Source organism: Cyprinus carpio, chromosome B4 (assembly GCF_018340385.1).
Source record: "Cyprinus carpio isolate SPL01 chromosome B4, ASM1834038v1, whole genome shotgun sequence".
Classification (NCBI taxonomy): domain Eukaryota; kingdom Metazoa; phylum Chordata; class Actinopteri; order Cypriniformes; family Cyprinidae; genus Cyprinus; species Cyprinus carpio.
Genome location: NC_056600.1, coordinates 15,279,084 through 15,295,361, shown reverse-complemented (window position 1 = coordinate 15,295,361; position 16,278 = coordinate 15,279,084). Strand labels below are relative to the sequence as shown.

Genomic DNA, 16,278 nt, shown 5'->3' with positions numbered 1-16,278 from the left:
GTATATATGGTTTATGGTTTACTTAAAAACACACAGAATGGTGTTTTATGAAATTTAAAAATTCTGCTTAGCAATAGGGTACTAAGATTAAATTATTACAGAAAGTACATTGAAAGATACAATTACAAGAAAAAAACATAAATACAAAATACCAGAGAAATGTAAAAACAAATATTCAAAACATTTTCAATAATACTACACCAAATAATAAAGATATACATATGTACATACATCTGTCCATACATAGACAAAATATACATTTATTCACACATACACTACAAGCATACAATAAAAATAAAAATTTTGAAAAATTGTCATATAAGTGGAACTGCAAAAAGGACCCTAAACATCCTCAAATATTCATAGAACAATCTAATACCAAAAGGAATAGTAGAACTAGCACAACGTTTCTTGCAATAAATATTTATTAATCATCCTTAAGTTTAATTTAAATTATATATATATATATATTTTAGCCTATTGTTTTTAGGTAACAAAATGTATTATTTTATTTTATAATTTTGTACTTTTTTTATTATTTATATAATGTTTTAATAAAAGCATGTGCTGGGTGTCATTGCTCTAGCTTTCCTTGTTTGTGATTGCAGAGATTTATTGCATTTAACTTGACTTGTTGTTTTTAATTGTTGTATCTTGTATTGTTTGTTATTGAAGTTGTTTATTGGGTTTTGTTTGATATGACCAACAGAGCAAAAGTTTATCTTTGACTAATCTCTTAAAATATTTAAAACAATCTCATAATATTATTTAATGCAGTTGTATTTTTCAGTGTAAATGATTTAATTTTGGTAAAGTATAGATCAGGGTTCCTCAAATCTTGCCCTGGAGAGCCAATGCACTTCAGAGTTTAGCTCCAACCCTGATCAAACCCAACTACCTGTGATTTTCTAATGATCCCAAAGACACTGATTATGCTCAGGTGTGTTTGATTAGGGTTAGAGATAAACTCTGCAGGAAAGTGGATCTCGTGTGCCAGATTCGAGGATCCCTGGTATAGATAATCACATTATTATGATTGAATTTATATATCAAATGTAAGAATTTGAAATTAAAGTAAAAGTGAGAAAGTAAAGAAAAAGTGTTGTGGGAAGCTTTTATGTCCCCCTGCTGCCTCTTGTTTTTCCCACTTTTAGCTGTATGGTAAGATGATTACAGCACAGAGACATTTTAATGTTATTTTGAAATGTAAAACTGTATAAGTGAATAACAGAAGACATGTATGCTGCAGTAAAATTAAGAGACCTACCTGCAAAGCTATCTGAAAAACTGTGCGCAAGTGCACCTAGGGTAAAAGCTGCTTTAAACTCAAAGGATGGTCACACCAAATGTTTGTTTAGTTTAGTTAATAGAAGTTAATTGATAAATAAATTCTATTTGACATTATTTTTTAAAGCATCCTCATTTTACAGCATTTTTACAAAAGTTCCTAAAACTTTTAACAGTACTGTAGCTTTGCCGGTAGGTTTCTTGAAGCATCTTGGAGATGTTGCCACATTTCTTCTGGATTTAGTCTGTCTCAGCACTGTCTGTTGTCAGACTCCTTGTGCAAACAAAAATCTCACTGGATTATTACAATTAATGGAAAAATTAATGTTTGGAAATGTAAACTGACATTTCCTGCTGACACACTACAGCAAAAGATAGAAATAACTAACCTGAAAAAGAAAAAAAAAAATCAGCTGGAAAAAACACTAGTGTCATATAATTTTGGCCACCACTGTAAGTGTATGTTTATGTCTCATCTTGTTTTGATTATTTATGTTTTTCCTCTACAGAATAAGGAATAAGTGTTTGGACTGTACAGACTTCCAAGACATGTGGACTGACATTAGCCATAATGATGGACATCTGCTTCTGAACAGGTAATGCATATAATATGTGTCAGTGTTGTTGTGTAGTAAATGTGTCGGTTGCCATCATTTTCTTTTTGAGGGGGTTACACCTTCTAGATTATATAGGATCTTTTAGTTTTTAATCTTTAAAGACAAATATTTTAACTGAGTCCATGTTACCTATTAGTTTTATGAGGATTTATATTACTATTGTAAAATGTAAAATTACATGTATAGTATAGAGCATTGGTCTCAAACTCAATTCCTGGAGGGCCACAGCTTTGTAGAGTTTAGCTCCAACCAGCTCCAAATCACGCCTGCTTGGAAGTTTCTAGTAATCCTGAAGAGCTTGATTAGCTGGATCAGGTCTGTTTGATTAGGGATGGAGCTAAACTGTGCAGAGCTGTGGACATCCAGGAATTGAGACCAATGGTATAGAGTCTTTGTTTAATTATGTCTTTACAGAGTAAGGGATGAGCTTGGACTGTGCAGAGTTCTGGGAAATTTGACATAATGATGGACAGGTGAATATAACTGATGTGTGTTGTTGGGTACTGAATGTGTAGGTTGCCATCATTTTCTCATAGGAGAGTGACACTTTATAAAGCAAATGATGGCAACCTAAGTAGGTGGGGAAGGGATGGCGAATGTGACATGTTATACAGCTAAATTTTTTCTTTTTTTTTCAGTCTGGTCAAAAGTATAACCACTGCGGGACATTGTGGCGGAAGCTCCAGGGGGAGACCGTACTGGTATCCCCCTACTTTGGGCACACCCTTCACTCACACACCATTCATTCATATCGCAGAGATCTGGCTGGGATTGAACCAGTAACCTCTGAATCCATGAGGCAGTGCTCCTGTGAGCCACAGATCTCTTGTCTGAACATGTGAAGGAACTTATACTTCCCTGTTCACCTGTATGTGAGCTGTGAGTTTCAGATAAAGGCTTTAAAGCTGTGGTGCAGTAATTGTGTCTAACACACTGAGGGGGGATTTGAACCCATGACTCCAGGACATCCATATGTGCGATTAACATGTGTTTAGCTACCAGCACCACTGTGGCTTTCATGATGCGGGTTGCTGTTTGAGGCACTTTGTTGGATATAATGCAATATGCAAGATTTTTAACACAAGCAATAGTGGGATTTGAACGCAGGGCTTTGCGATTGCAGTGCAATGCTTTACCAACTGAGCTACTGAGTCTCATTGTGGTTGTATTTTTGTTGGGAATATGCGTTTAAAAAAAAAACATTGAAAAAATAATTTTAGTAAAGCTTGGATTTGAACCAAGAGTATTATGTACAAAAGGCGAACAATTATCTTCTGAGCCACAAATGTCACAGCACATTGGCTTTTCTTTTGTGTTCTTGTGTTCGATATATGGACCCAAATTGTTATTATAACATGCAGTGGTGGGATTTAAACCCACAACTTTAGGGCATTTGTGTGCATGATTAACACATTTAGCCACTAGTGCTACTGCAGCTCTCTCAACAAGTGCTGGAGTTTGGGGTACTTTGTTAGATGTAACGCAATACATGAGCATTTTAACATGAGCAACGTGTAAATATAGTATTTACTCGTTTGGGGTGTGGGGTTTGGTTTTAGAGCCATAACAGAAAAAGATGCTCAAGATGCCTTAAAAGCTCAAACAGAAGAAGTCACAGAAACTCCTTAAGCTCTTCTCATCTTCTATGAGACTGAGGAGCGTTATAGCCCATTATATGTATTCAGTATTTTCTGACTCATGTCCTGTGTTATCAGCTTATGGTCAGTTTAGTTGTTTGATGCTGTTCCTGGAGTCTCCCCAGCACTGCAGTTGATGGCTCCCTTGTTGAAAACAGCTGAACTGAAAATCCTCATTAGCTGATATCCATTACCTGAGCTGAGTATGTGTTCAATAAGGAAAAACATCTAAAGCATAATGTCTTCTTTCACTCTATGGTCCACATCGGGAGGTGAAGGTGGTCGCACATCATTGCTATCATTGTTAAAGAATATAACGACTTCACCCTTGGCTGGAAGAGTGTGGAAAGGCATTTTCTATGTTCCTCCACATACTCAATTTACACTGATTATTTCACATGGGGAAAATGAATGCAACAGAATTCTGATTCACACATTTTCTATGCACGGTTACTGCCACAAGTCTTTCACTAACCTGCTCTCTTGTGGTGAAATATAACAAGTGCATTTAACTTATGTAAATAATATCAAAGTTCGAAAGGCTAACAATGTGAGAGAAATCAGGGACGAGTTGCATAAACACAGACACCATGTTAAAAGGGTTTCTTTTGAACTAATCTGACTGACTAGAAATTAGCCAAAGGGTAGTTAATCAGTCTTACCCTTTAGATTCTAGATCTTCTAGACCTTTTAGAAGAGACAATCTACCTTTCTGTGTAACTGATTATGACCAGTGAAACATAACTTGTAGGACTAGCCTGAGCAGTTTGTTCAGCCCGGGCCTGAATGATGTTCTGCATCGGATGAATCATATTTAGAGACAGCAGGGATGTTCACACGCATATGTGCTCCAGTTTGGACAGAGAGGATCAGCAGTGAATTAGTCTGGTCTGGCTTGTTGAGTGACTGTTCACACTTACTGGCTGACTGTGGAAATTACACCGGAACATTACTGTTCATTACAAACAAACTTTGAAACTTCTTTACAACCAACCCGGCGTTTTTATAGCAAATCTAACCGTGTAAACGACGATATTCATACGCACCAAAACGCCGTGTTTTTACGTTGTTTTTTATTTTTTTTTTTAACGCGGTTGTTAAGACGTTTTGACTAAGTTACCGCAGCTAAAACGGAAGTAAACGTTGAGTTCATAAATCTGAGCGTTTGTTTTTCTTGTCCCGCAGCTTCGTAAGAGTCAAACTGTGAGTGTTGGCCATAGACTGTGTTGTTGACACGTTAAAACTTTGACGCGTTTCGTTTTTGGGTTTTTGTCCCTTATGGCCGCTCTTACTTCAGCTCTTCTAGTGATGCGCTTACATCAGAGGCGCGCTCGTGCGCTCGCGACGCTCCCAACACCGACAGACGCGAGTTCGCTGCTCGCAGGACTGACGCATCGGTACGTACCTGCGCAACTCCAGACACGGTTTATTTGTTTGACAACACGAACCCGCGAAGGTCAGCGAGCCTTAAATTTTGTGTTTTGTGATCCGCTCCTGTGTTCTCAGGTTGGTTATAGACTGTTGTCTTCTCTTCAGATGTAAGGCTGGATTGATTGGGTTCACGTTAAGAAATGTGTTATAACTAGACCCTCTGGGTACATAAATGTGGTATACACTTGTGCACGTGTAATATTGTGTACATTTAAAGAGTTTTATTTATAAAGGGGCGTGTCCGACAAATCCAAAAGAACACGTCTACAACTTTGCGGTGGAGATAAAAGGCTGTGCATAGGATATATAGACAGTACAGGCCATGTCACACAGATATGTACATTTAGTAACAGTAATGCTAATGTGCACAAAGAAACAGAAGCCAGGATAAGCAGACAGATTAGAGCGATTTCCAGTCATGTGTGAATATTAAGGTGTCTTTGCAGTTTTTTATGTGTAAGCTGTTTTATTCAGAAGTTGCTCAAATGTGTTTTTAACAGGTGTTTGTGCAGTTCAGCAGCTGGTGGGGCATCCATGGCAGAGGAACCTTTGGTCACCGCAGGGAGTAACTTCCCACTGGATTACAGGCAAGAGCAAGATGTTACGTGTTCCAGACGGGACTCTCATGGGTGCTTTGTGAACCCCTGGACAACATGGCAGTTCCCCTCCTACAGCACCATCGCTCGCCTGTTCCTCACAGAGAAGAACAACAGTAATGTTCCCAGTGCCAAAGAGGTAAACACACACACACACTCATCAGAAATGTAAATATGTTTAAATCTATGTTACATTTTATATTCTTTAATGCATTTTATTGAATGCATTATAAATAGGCATAAACGTAAATATATAATTAAAATGTACATTTTATATAAATGTCTTTTTAATAAATTATACAGAAATTAAAATAAAATCTAATTTATTAATAAAACCTGAAATAATATTCATAAGTGAACTGAATTAAATGTTGTTGTTTTTTTTTGTGTTCTGTCTTAAGTTCTTGACCGTGAGTTGCCAATTGAAGAGCCATATTTCGTGCAGAGGCCAGACCAGTGTGGGCAGACAGGTCCATCTGTGAGAGCGACCTGGCTGGGTCATGCCTCTGTACTGGTGGAGATGGAAGGACTGGTGTTTCTGACTGACCCCATGTTCAGCCAGAGAGCCTCTCCAGTGGCATTCATGGGCCCAAAGCGTTACCGTGACCCGCCTTGCACCATAGAACAGCTTCCTCGCCTGGACGCAGTGGTGATCAGTCACACACACTACGATCACCTCGACGCAGACTCTGTGGCAGCACTGAACGCTCGCTTCGGTTCCAGTTTGCGCTGGTTTGTGCCGCTCGGGTTGGCCGAATGGATGCAGAAGGCAGGCTGTGAGAATGTCACAGAGCTGGACTGGTGGGTGGGAAGCCGCATTCCCGGGCACGACAATGTCACATTTTTTTGCACGCCAGCGCAGCACTGGTGCAAACGCACTCCTGTGGATGACAACAAAGCATTATGGGGAAGCTGGACAATCATAGGCCCCCATTGTCATTTCTTCTTCGCTGGAGATACGGGATACTGTTCGGCATTTAAAGAGATTGGAAAACGCTTCGGACCATTCGACCTGGCTGCCATCCCGATTGGAGCGTATCTGCCCAGGTAAGACTGTAAAGAGCAGTTTGAGTCCTAATCTAGTTGTCAAATAAACCTTATTTGATATTATGAATGTTGTCGGCTCCTTGATGAATTACTTTTGGTCCTCTTTTGTCAAAAAAAGCTGCTGTGTGTATTTGAATAACATTAATGATATAACTTGTGTTCTTAGAGGAATCATGAAGTCTCAGCATGTGGACCCTGAAGAGGCTGTTCAGATTCACATGGACATTCAGGCCAAAACATCGCTGGCCATTCACTGGGGGACGTTTGCTTTAGCCTATGAGGTATGAGCCTGTCTGTCTCTCCCACATGTTCATTCTCTCAGTGTGAATGGCCTCCACTGAGCTGGCCAGCTGTCACTGCTCTGATTGTGTGTAATTGTTGTCCAGCTGTGGTTGGGGAGTCCAGTCTTTGTTGTTGTATTGCGTCAGGCTTCACTGCTGTGCCTACTCTTTCATGCCTCTCTGAGGGAGAGTCTAGCCTGAAGAAGCATTTAGACATTTTTGACTGTATAATTTTACTGATTTCAAACTACATGCTGTTCTGTTCTTTTCTCTCTCTCTCAGCATTATCTTGACCCTCCAGCACGTTTGCGTGAGTCTATGGTGAATCATGGATTGAATCCAGATCTGTTCTTCATTCTTCATCACGGAGAGTCAAGGAAGATCAACCACGAAGACACACACTAAACAGAAACCCAGGAAGTATGCAGACACGTATATGATGATGCTTTATACAGGCGGCATTTTTTTTTTATAAATTATTTTACAGCTGCAGATTGTGCTGATCCAGTGGCTGGACTCTGGATTTAATGCAATATGAATGTTAAAAAAATGTATTAGATTTCTAATATAATTTGTCACTTAAAATATCATGCTGTGACCATAATAAAAAAGCATCTGAATTTAACCTCTGCTGACTGGAATAACATTGAACAGGTGAGATCTTACCTGAGGACCTTATCGTTCGTAATCGCTCACAAGATGCAGAAGAACCAAACCTTAGGAAATTCACTTTATTTGCAATTGTTTAATAACATCATTCCTCAGATAAAAATGCAATATTACAGGAATATACAGCAGAGATTAATTTAAAACTTCCTGTCAAGAACCATACAATCTAAAGATATTTTTTAGTTTTTATTTACTGGTAGCGTGCGTTATAAGCAAGACACACTCTGTCACCAAAGACAGACTGACAGATACAGATACAAACTGTACAATCACTTATTTACAAATCCAATTTTTTGTTGGTTTTTTCATTTCACTTTTTTTTTGAAAATAGGAGTAGAAAAAGTGATTGAATCTTCAATTTTATGTAGCGTATTCTTTTTAAAATCTAAATGAACAAATGAAAGAATGATGAAACGAAACAAGAGTCTCAGCAAAAGTAGAGGAGGGAATGACAGACCATGCAGACGTCTCACAGAGTTTTCAATAACACCTGGGGTCTAAACTCCATTAAATAGTCCAAAATGTGAATGACCTCTGACGGTGTTTCGTGAGAGACCTGAATGGTCAGCACTGATGCCTTCGAATTCTACCAAAAGCACGACACGCATCTAATTTTAATTCAGCTCGTCAATCTAACAAACAGCTCAGGACCTCGAGACTACACTTCCTGTCCGCACCGTCACTCAAAACTATAGAAGCTGCTCGTGTGGTCACCGAAAATAAAGCAATTGAGACGATCCGCTCAATGATTCCTCCCTTCGTGAGTCTTAAGTGGTTAAACGTAAACCGAATCGCCTCCGAGTGCAGGAAAATAGTGTAATGCAGATTCGGGTTACAGCCTCTATAACAAAGAATTGCGGACTGCATTTGTAGACGAGTGAGCGTCCTGCCACCCATTAAGAGAAAAAGAGACCCAACAAATCAAGCCCAGAGCTCAATGCCATCAAAGAAAGAAAGCAGGATGTGATAAAGAATAAGTTGTTAAAATGTTCACTCATACTTGGAGATTTGTGCAATATAGTAACTCTTTGAGCTCCTCATCATAATCATTACCGTTCCGCCCATCATCTTCTGTCTCTAGTGCTACATTCGCTGGGTGGAACTAGAGGCGGGGAAATGCCACTCGAAAACCTCAACTTGGTTCATATAAATGGTTTTGCATTTCCCTTCCCCACAGTTGGAGTTTTGAATGCTATCAGTGCACTAAAAACACTGAAGAGCTGTCTCACCTACTGCAGGAGACGGCCTGAACAAATCTGCATTAATTATCGTCCCACCCGTGGAAATGAAACTATGGCAAGATTGACGTTTTGAGCTTAGGGCGAAATTAATATTTACACGACAGCTAAAATCTATGCATAAATTCATCCTTTACTTGGATTATGTGTACGACGTGTCAAACTAAACGTGGTTTAAATGTGCAAATTGTGATTATTGCATCACCACCTTAGCTTTTAGTTTACCATTAAAACTCATTAACGCACTACATTAACTTATAATATCAAATTAACAGTCATATAAAGGAGGACATTAGAGATACGTGCTACACAAAGGTTAAACCAGAGGGCAGACATTGCACCTGTCCTGGATTTCTCTGGGTCAAAGGTCAACCCCACGGCACGTTCCTTCAGTCTGACACTTGCAGAATTGGCATACGAATACACATGAACCCAGAAACACCGGACGGCCCGAATGCTGATGCTTAAACTACAGACGTCATTAATAAATCCACTAATGTTTTGTGTTCATGATTTACTGGGTTTATCCAAATAAAACAAACACTAAAGATAAAAAAAACCCTGCGGTTTAATGTATTATGAACTTGAATGGGTGTAACAATGCTGCTCATTTGCTTTGAATAGTTTACTCTTTTACAAGGGGTTTAAATTTCCAAAAATATTCAGCATTAAATGCATTTAAATGCATTAAACCATTCTTTTATTGGGGAAACTTATGCACGCTACTGCTACAGATGGCAAACCAAAATACAAGCCACAATCAATCAAAGTCTATCAGGAGAGCAACCTACACTTGCCCTTCTGAAATGTCGTCACCGACATTCCCTCCAATAACTCCGAAATATCATCCAAACTTCCATCTGATAAATAGTTCTCATATTAAAATATAGAAAATAACTTCTGACTCTCTGAGAGAAGAAAAGCTACATTACAACCATTTGGGCAAAAACCTCACTGAGCAACTAATAAAATATTCAGTCAAATATTTGGTACATTTCCCCAAGGCCTGAGCAGACAGCTCTCTGTGTTCATTCATTAGCGTATTCATTCGAACACAGGCGCTGCTTTTGTCTCATGAAAGCTGGTGGCTTTTCCACACTGTTCTATCGTGTGCAGGTGCTCAGAGGGGAACGTGATGTGTTGATCTGAATAAAGCAGCTGTAATAAAGCCCTCGGATTCAAAACCACATGATTAATCTCATTGCACTCCTCCCTCAGCAAAAACACCCAACCATCCTGCTTAAAAACAGGCCGTACGAGTGGAGTTTCAAAAGGAGCTACTGCGGTGAATACGAATGATTTACTCTATATTTCTCTATCATTTCATTTCTATCTATACGTAGTCACTACATACATTCTCAAACACGGTTGTGTGTGGCCATTTTAACCCTGAAATTCAGCAGATGTAGATGAGTTTATATTGTCTCTTTTTATGTGTTAATTCTTTTCTGTAAGTCTATAAAAATATACAATCATTGGCTAATGAAGGGAGAGGAGGACTCTTTAGACTCCATGAAAGAAAGAACAAAAAAACTTAAGCTTAGCATCCAACCTAAATCTCCTCGCCGAACGCAGATTGTCCATGAGACTTGAGAAATGAAAGGGGATTTCTAATGTTTCCGCTTGCAGCCTCAAATAATAGCGAGAATTAATGTGCATGACCAACTATTTAAAGTGAGCCCGTTCACTGGTACCGTAATAAAATGCCTTCACTGTGATGTCTGCTGAAGAAAGGACAAGGAGGGTGAGCGAATGAAAAGATAAAGGGGGAAAAAGCGAGAGTGAAAGAGAGAGAGCTGCTCTTGCGTATCATGCACCTTTCAGCTGAGCACAAGATATGCAAAATCATTTTCACACCAACGAGACGCTTCTCTCCTCCGTCTGTATTTACACCTTCGCTTCTCGTCATCAGTGTTTCCTCAATGTTTAAAAATGAAAACAACCAAAAATAGTTACTCAAAACGCTTGGCACACCAAAAGAATCCTCATGCAGAGATAATTGAAACCAACAGAAGAAAAACATCGAACCAAACTGACCCGCACAAGATTATTTCAAAATACTCAATACTCAAATGCACCCGATTTCAAGTATGACAGGTTTCTTCAATTTAAAGTTCTGTAACTTAATACACAACAGTGAATATATTTCTCTCTGTATATTAGATTTTTGTACAGCTGTAGTTCTGAAGGAAACTGTTGTACAGTCAAAGTTATTGCATTGTTTTTGCATATCTTGTGGTATGCAAGCACATACGCATGCACTCACGCACTCATCCTGCATATGCTAACACAAACACCACACAAACGCGCTCGCACTCTGCATATGCTAAACACGGAGAAACTCGCACACGTACACAACCAAGGCCTCGAAATATGCCTGGGGCAGCCTCACAATGACATATGGCACGTGTGTGTAGGAGATATGAGGGTGTGGTGGCGGCTTTGGAACAGAGCAGGTGGGTTCTCGCTACATTTGTCACGTTTTTTTCACAAGCTTTGCATCGTCCTCAGAGCAGAGACCTCCTGTAAACATTCAGGAACTCAATCAATCAATCAAAAAAAAAAAAAAAAAATGACACAGGACTGGAGACTGAGATCGAATGCGATGTTCAAGGCCTGGAACCAAATGCCAGGACGCTCTATAGAAAGTGAAGAGTCAGCTAGACAAAAATAGTCAATTATCTATTCATACATGGAAAGAGAAATTCATATCGTCTGAAGTAGTGTGCAAAACGGTGACAGAACTTCTAACCCGGTCTAGTGTGGCACAAACAGAGAGACGCCTGGAAGTGGATTGGTCAGGTTTCTCATCAGCGCATGTGTCTAAGGGATGCACTCCATCCCGTCGACACATTACCAACACAATGCTAACGCTTCAACACCTTATTTGCATAATAGATCGATAAGTAGTTCTCTGTGTCTGCCGAACTGCATGGAAACAGTGTTAAACGCAGCAGAAAAATATCCTTAACAATAATAGTAATAATAATAATAATAGCAATCAATAACATTGTATGATGATGACACTGCTGATGTTGGTACTTTCATAATGATGGTCATATATTTAGCCCTGTGTGAACTACATTAGAGTTGTTGTTTTTTTAATGATGCGCTACCCAGACATCCCTGAATACTCCACCCTTCCTCTCCTCAAAGTGCACCTTTACTGACCTTCCGAAGATCTGCTGTTTCCTGTGTCGAGCAGGTGGGATCGTGACAGAATCGCAGCTGTCGGCTGAATGTTTCTGGAGATCAGCAGTGAAGAAACGTCAGTAGTTTCAGAGCAAACGTGAGTCCGATCCAACAGCAGCCATGAGAGCTGTCAGTGCTACCTGCGTCCAGGTGAGTGACAGTGCTCATTTACAGCTTGTGAGCTACCAATAAACATTGTGAGAGAGACCGAACCCCCGGCGGAACACGCTTCACCTCTGACAGAAATAAATAAATAAATAATTATTTTTTGTGTGTGTCTGTAAGAGGCATTAGATTCACAACACTGCATCTGGCATAAACATCTTAAACGCCTTCAATAATAATAATTATAATAATTTAAGAAAAAAAACAGCATCCATCTGTGTGCAAACAACATTATAAACACTAAATGCTGGAAAATAAAAAAGGAAATAAAACCTGAAGCAGATCTGGAATAAAAGGCCACTGATGCAATGACCCGTACCTTGCACAGCTAGCAGTTACCTGAAAGCCGTAACGGTACACAAGAAAGATCAATTCAGAGAGTTCAGTCTTCCGCTGAGAAAAGGAAAAGCTATGTGCAGGCTTAACTAGAGAAATCAAATCCAAAAAAAGCAGCAAAAATCATCAACTGAACACAAAAGAAAGCCGTGAAGGAGAAGGATGACGTGAGGGAGCTTGCAGACAACACTTCTCCTCATGAACGGATGAACGGATGGATGGAAAGGAAAGAGAGCCGCTCCAATGTGTCCCCTCTGAACATCTCTCGAACCCGTGACGGCCCCCAGGCAGCAAATACCCGATGTGGCCCTCAAGATCCACCTGCTCGGCACAGAGCGTTCACACCGATGCTGCGGCTGTCGAGCCCTACCGCCACACACAGGTCAGCGCAAACTCCCACTGCTTGAGCAACAACAGCGCATCTTTTCCCTTCATTCCCTGCTCAGTCAGGGTTTCGTTTCCTTACTGCAATCAAGGTTGTGAGAACTGTGAGGCACTTTAGAAACACGCACACACAAACATGTACACACGCCTACTCGCTCGTGCTCTCGCAAACACACGGACGAACTAAAAACCAACTTGGTCTCAGCTAAGCAGAATGGCCTTAAACCCCTACGGTAGGTACACGCAACAGACGGGTCAGACTGCAGGACAGCAGTGTCCTCAGAGAGAGCTGGGCTAAGACACAGGAAGTCCTCCGTTGCTGCTGCTGTTCCCCCTACAAACTGGTCACGCACTCCATGTCCTCGTCCTCCATCAGAGTGCTGTTCCGCTGCCCCGCCCCCTCAGAGCGCTCTAGGTCCGCCCCCAGCAGCTCGTCGGAGCCTGTGGTGGTCGAGAGGCCCAGCACATGGCTGCAACGGGACTCCTGCGAGCCAGTGTCTCTGCACTGTATGAAGGGTAGCAGGTTTCCATTGGCGTTGGGCGGTGCGTTGGCATTGAGAATGTTGTCGGCGGCGTTCTCCATCTCCTCCATGGTCATGTCGCAGGCATCCGCTAGTTCCTGCTTCGCTACCTGGATGAAGGAGGGATCCTGTGCATAGCGACCCAAACCCTCGGATATCAACACCTGGGCAAAGAAAGAACGAGACCTTTTCAATGCTTCATACTCTTAAAACTAAAGGTTCCTTAAAGTTGTTTTTGCAGCGGACCCATAGATTTCTGCAGTGCAAAGTTCTTAAAATAACCATTCTTTACTCAGTGTAAGGAACATTTTGATAAAAAAAAAAAGTTTTTTTTTTTTTTTTTTTGTCTATAGAAGCTTTTGTGTGATGGAAAGGTTCTGTGTTTGCTAAAGATTCTTCATAAAACCATTAATGCCAATAAAGAACTCTTATTTTTTGTGTAGTATAGGTATATATGGTATATAAAAAATTTTACTAAACACATAAATATGTAAATAAACACAAGGGATTCTGTCATTAATTATTCACCCTCATGTCGTTCCAAACCTGCAAGACCTTAGATCATCTTCAGAACACAAATTAACATTTTTAATTAATCCAGTAGCTTTCTGACCATGCATAGACAGCAACACAACTAAGACGTTTAAGGCCCAGGAAGGTAGCAAGAACATCATTAAAATAGTCCATGTGGCATCAGTGGTTCTACCTTAATATTATGAAGCTACAAGAAAACTTTTTGTGAACAAAAAAAACAAAAATAACGACTTTATTCAACAATTTCTTCTGTTCCACACCAGACATTGGCGTGCGTTCACAACAGTACCACGACAAGGCACAGCTAGTGGTGGGCAGAGCAAGGCTTCGTCAAAATTGTGAATAAAAGTCTGAAAAAAAGTGTGAAGAGGTTTGACGAGGCTTCAAAACAATTCAACATCCATCTTTCATTTTCAAGTATTGCTCGAATTATAATTGACGAATTATAAGATATATGTTGTGCTTGTTGCTTCCACCAAGTGAGTTGGGGGAGTGGTTAGTGTACTCAACTGGCATGTTGTCAGAGCCTGTCACCTTAGGTTTGAATCCTGGGAGCATGTATATAATTATAATAAATATTTCAAAGTTGTGTTGTCTGTTCTTGTAATGTGTAGTAACATCTCTCTGACAACTGAATGAACTCTTTGTGGATAAATATGTTATTTTGGGAATGAAAAATATTAACATTAATAAAAGACATCAAGCAACAACGCCTGACATTTTTTACTTTTTAAATATTTTTATTTAAAAATATGAATTGTTCTGCTGCATTAACTCCACTTTTATACTTTGTGGGAGTTAGGTTGAGACATATGTGCGATTGTGTGGTTTGTTCCCGACCCTGTCGATCAAATGCAGATTCAGGTCTTGAAACACTTGTGAAACGCCCCGATGCTTTGATTCACCTTAGACACGTAACACGGGTGTTTCGAATCACATTTCGGAGCAGTGTTTCAAATTATCTACGCTTCAGGATCTTAACACTGTGTCGAAACATCAGTTTCGCGTCAGACATCCCTAGGCGGAGCACATCTGGGTTCTACGTCAAGAACACTGGGTCCTGCATAATATGAATTGTACACATGCTTAATCTGTGTTCAGAAGATGAACGGAGGTCTTACGGGTTTGGAACGACATGAAATTTTCATTTTTGGGTGATCTATCCCTTTAAATATGTATTTTTGGATGTTTTCTATCCAAAAGTCTGAAGATGACAAGTTTTGCAATCAAAATAGCCCTAAATCTCAAAAATGATCAGTGCAATGGTTTTGCGTCTAGTGTCTTTCTTTAAGAAAATGCAGCTTACGGCTTCCACGAGGCTGCCGGCGCTCCCGTGTGACAGGGATGTGGAGTCTCTGCGTGTGACCGGAGGAACTATGAGGGACACGGGTCGCTGCGTCCTCTGCACACTCCTGCTGTGGTTGCCGTTACTGTCGCTGTACCACGAGCTGCAGTTCACAGACGGCATGCTGCTGTTGAGTTTCTCGTAAGATCCGCTGCCCTCCAGCCGCAGGGACGGAACGGGCTGGTAGCACGGCCCTCCCCCGCCGCGGCCACTGGGACTCGCAGGAGGTGTGGAGCACAGACGTGTGAACAGCGTCGGAGAATGACTCCGTCTCAGCAAGGGACTCAACCCTGCCACAGCCAAAGCCTTTGAAAAACAAAAGATGAATAAGTGAAAAGACAAAAAAAAAAAATCTTTGTCAAGCATGTGAGTGTGTGTGCATGCATAAGCTCACCTGATGATGCACTAGATGCAGTGGTAGTGCTGTTTTCTGAGAAACATCAGGTCTGTTATGTTTTCGGAGACATTCTATGTGAAAGGAAGACCGTCGACCTGTATTGAAAAGTAAATATGCACTTGACTTCAGCGTCACATTTGAAGCAAAACTAATGACTGTACTGACTTGTATTATGAATGTGTGCGAGTATGTACCCAGTGCAGTGGGGCAGAGGAATGCCCGTCTTCGTGGAGACTGCCACGGCTTCCTCTCTTCCCCTACATCTGCCTCCTCCATCGGAGCCAATTGCTTGCTCTCTTCATCCTGAAATTCCAGCCTGAACCACACACACATACATTCAAAATATTAAAATATTACTCTTTCTAGCAGCCTGAATCTCACAATACTGTCAAGTCTGAGTCAAAATGTATCCCCCAATATATTTAGGAAATGTTGAAAAGATTTTCATTTTTTAAAAGAAGTCTCTTATGCTCATAAAGGTTGCATTTATTGAATCAAAAAATCCAGTAAACAGGAATATGGTAAGATATTATTACCATTTAAATTCTGTTTGAATATATTGTCAAATGTAATTTATTTCTGTGATGCAAAGTGGAATTTT

General features: G+C 40.3%; 2 protein-coding genes across 7 annotated transcripts in view; one reads left to right on the top strand and one right to left on the bottom strand.

Moving 5' to 3' along the window:
- Positions 1–1,000: 1,000 nt before the first annotated feature.
- Positions 1,001–7,521, top strand: napepld (N-acyl phosphatidylethanolamine phospholipase D). Of its 6 annotated transcripts, XM_042722172.1 has the most exons (8): positions 1,001–1,161; positions 1,797–1,883; positions 2,319–2,377; positions 2,543–2,605; positions 5,473–5,707; positions 5,969–6,615; positions 6,782–6,896; positions 7,179–7,521. In XM_042722172.1, the coding sequence occupies exons 3-8, from the start codon at positions 2,367–2,369 to the stop codon at positions 7,299–7,301; spliced, it is 1,194 nt and encodes a 397-aa protein (XP_042578106.1). In that variant the 5' UTR covers positions 1,001–1,161; positions 1,797–1,883; positions 2,319–2,366; the 3' UTR covers positions 7,302–7,521. The 6 variants fall into 6 exon arrangements, with proteins under 6 accessions (XP_042578106.1, XP_042578105.1, XP_042578107.1 ...); XM_042722171.1 differs by lacking the exon at positions 2,319–2,377; XM_042722173.1 differs by lacking the exons at positions 2,319–2,377; positions 2,543–2,605.
- Positions 7,522–7,611: 90 nt separating this feature from the next.
- The window catches only part of LOC109104295 (voltage-dependent L-type calcium channel subunit alpha-1C-like), a 130,943-nt gene continuing 122,276 nt past the window's right edge, over positions 7,612–16,278 (bottom strand). The window contains 4 exon segments of the mRNA XM_042722639.1: positions 7,612–13,565; positions 15,242–15,586; positions 15,675–15,772; positions 15,872–15,993. Of these exon segments, the coding sequence (XP_042578573.1) occupies positions 13,215–13,565; positions 15,242–15,586; positions 15,675–15,772; positions 15,872–15,993 (916 nt within the window). The 3' untranslated portion in view covers positions 7,612–13,214.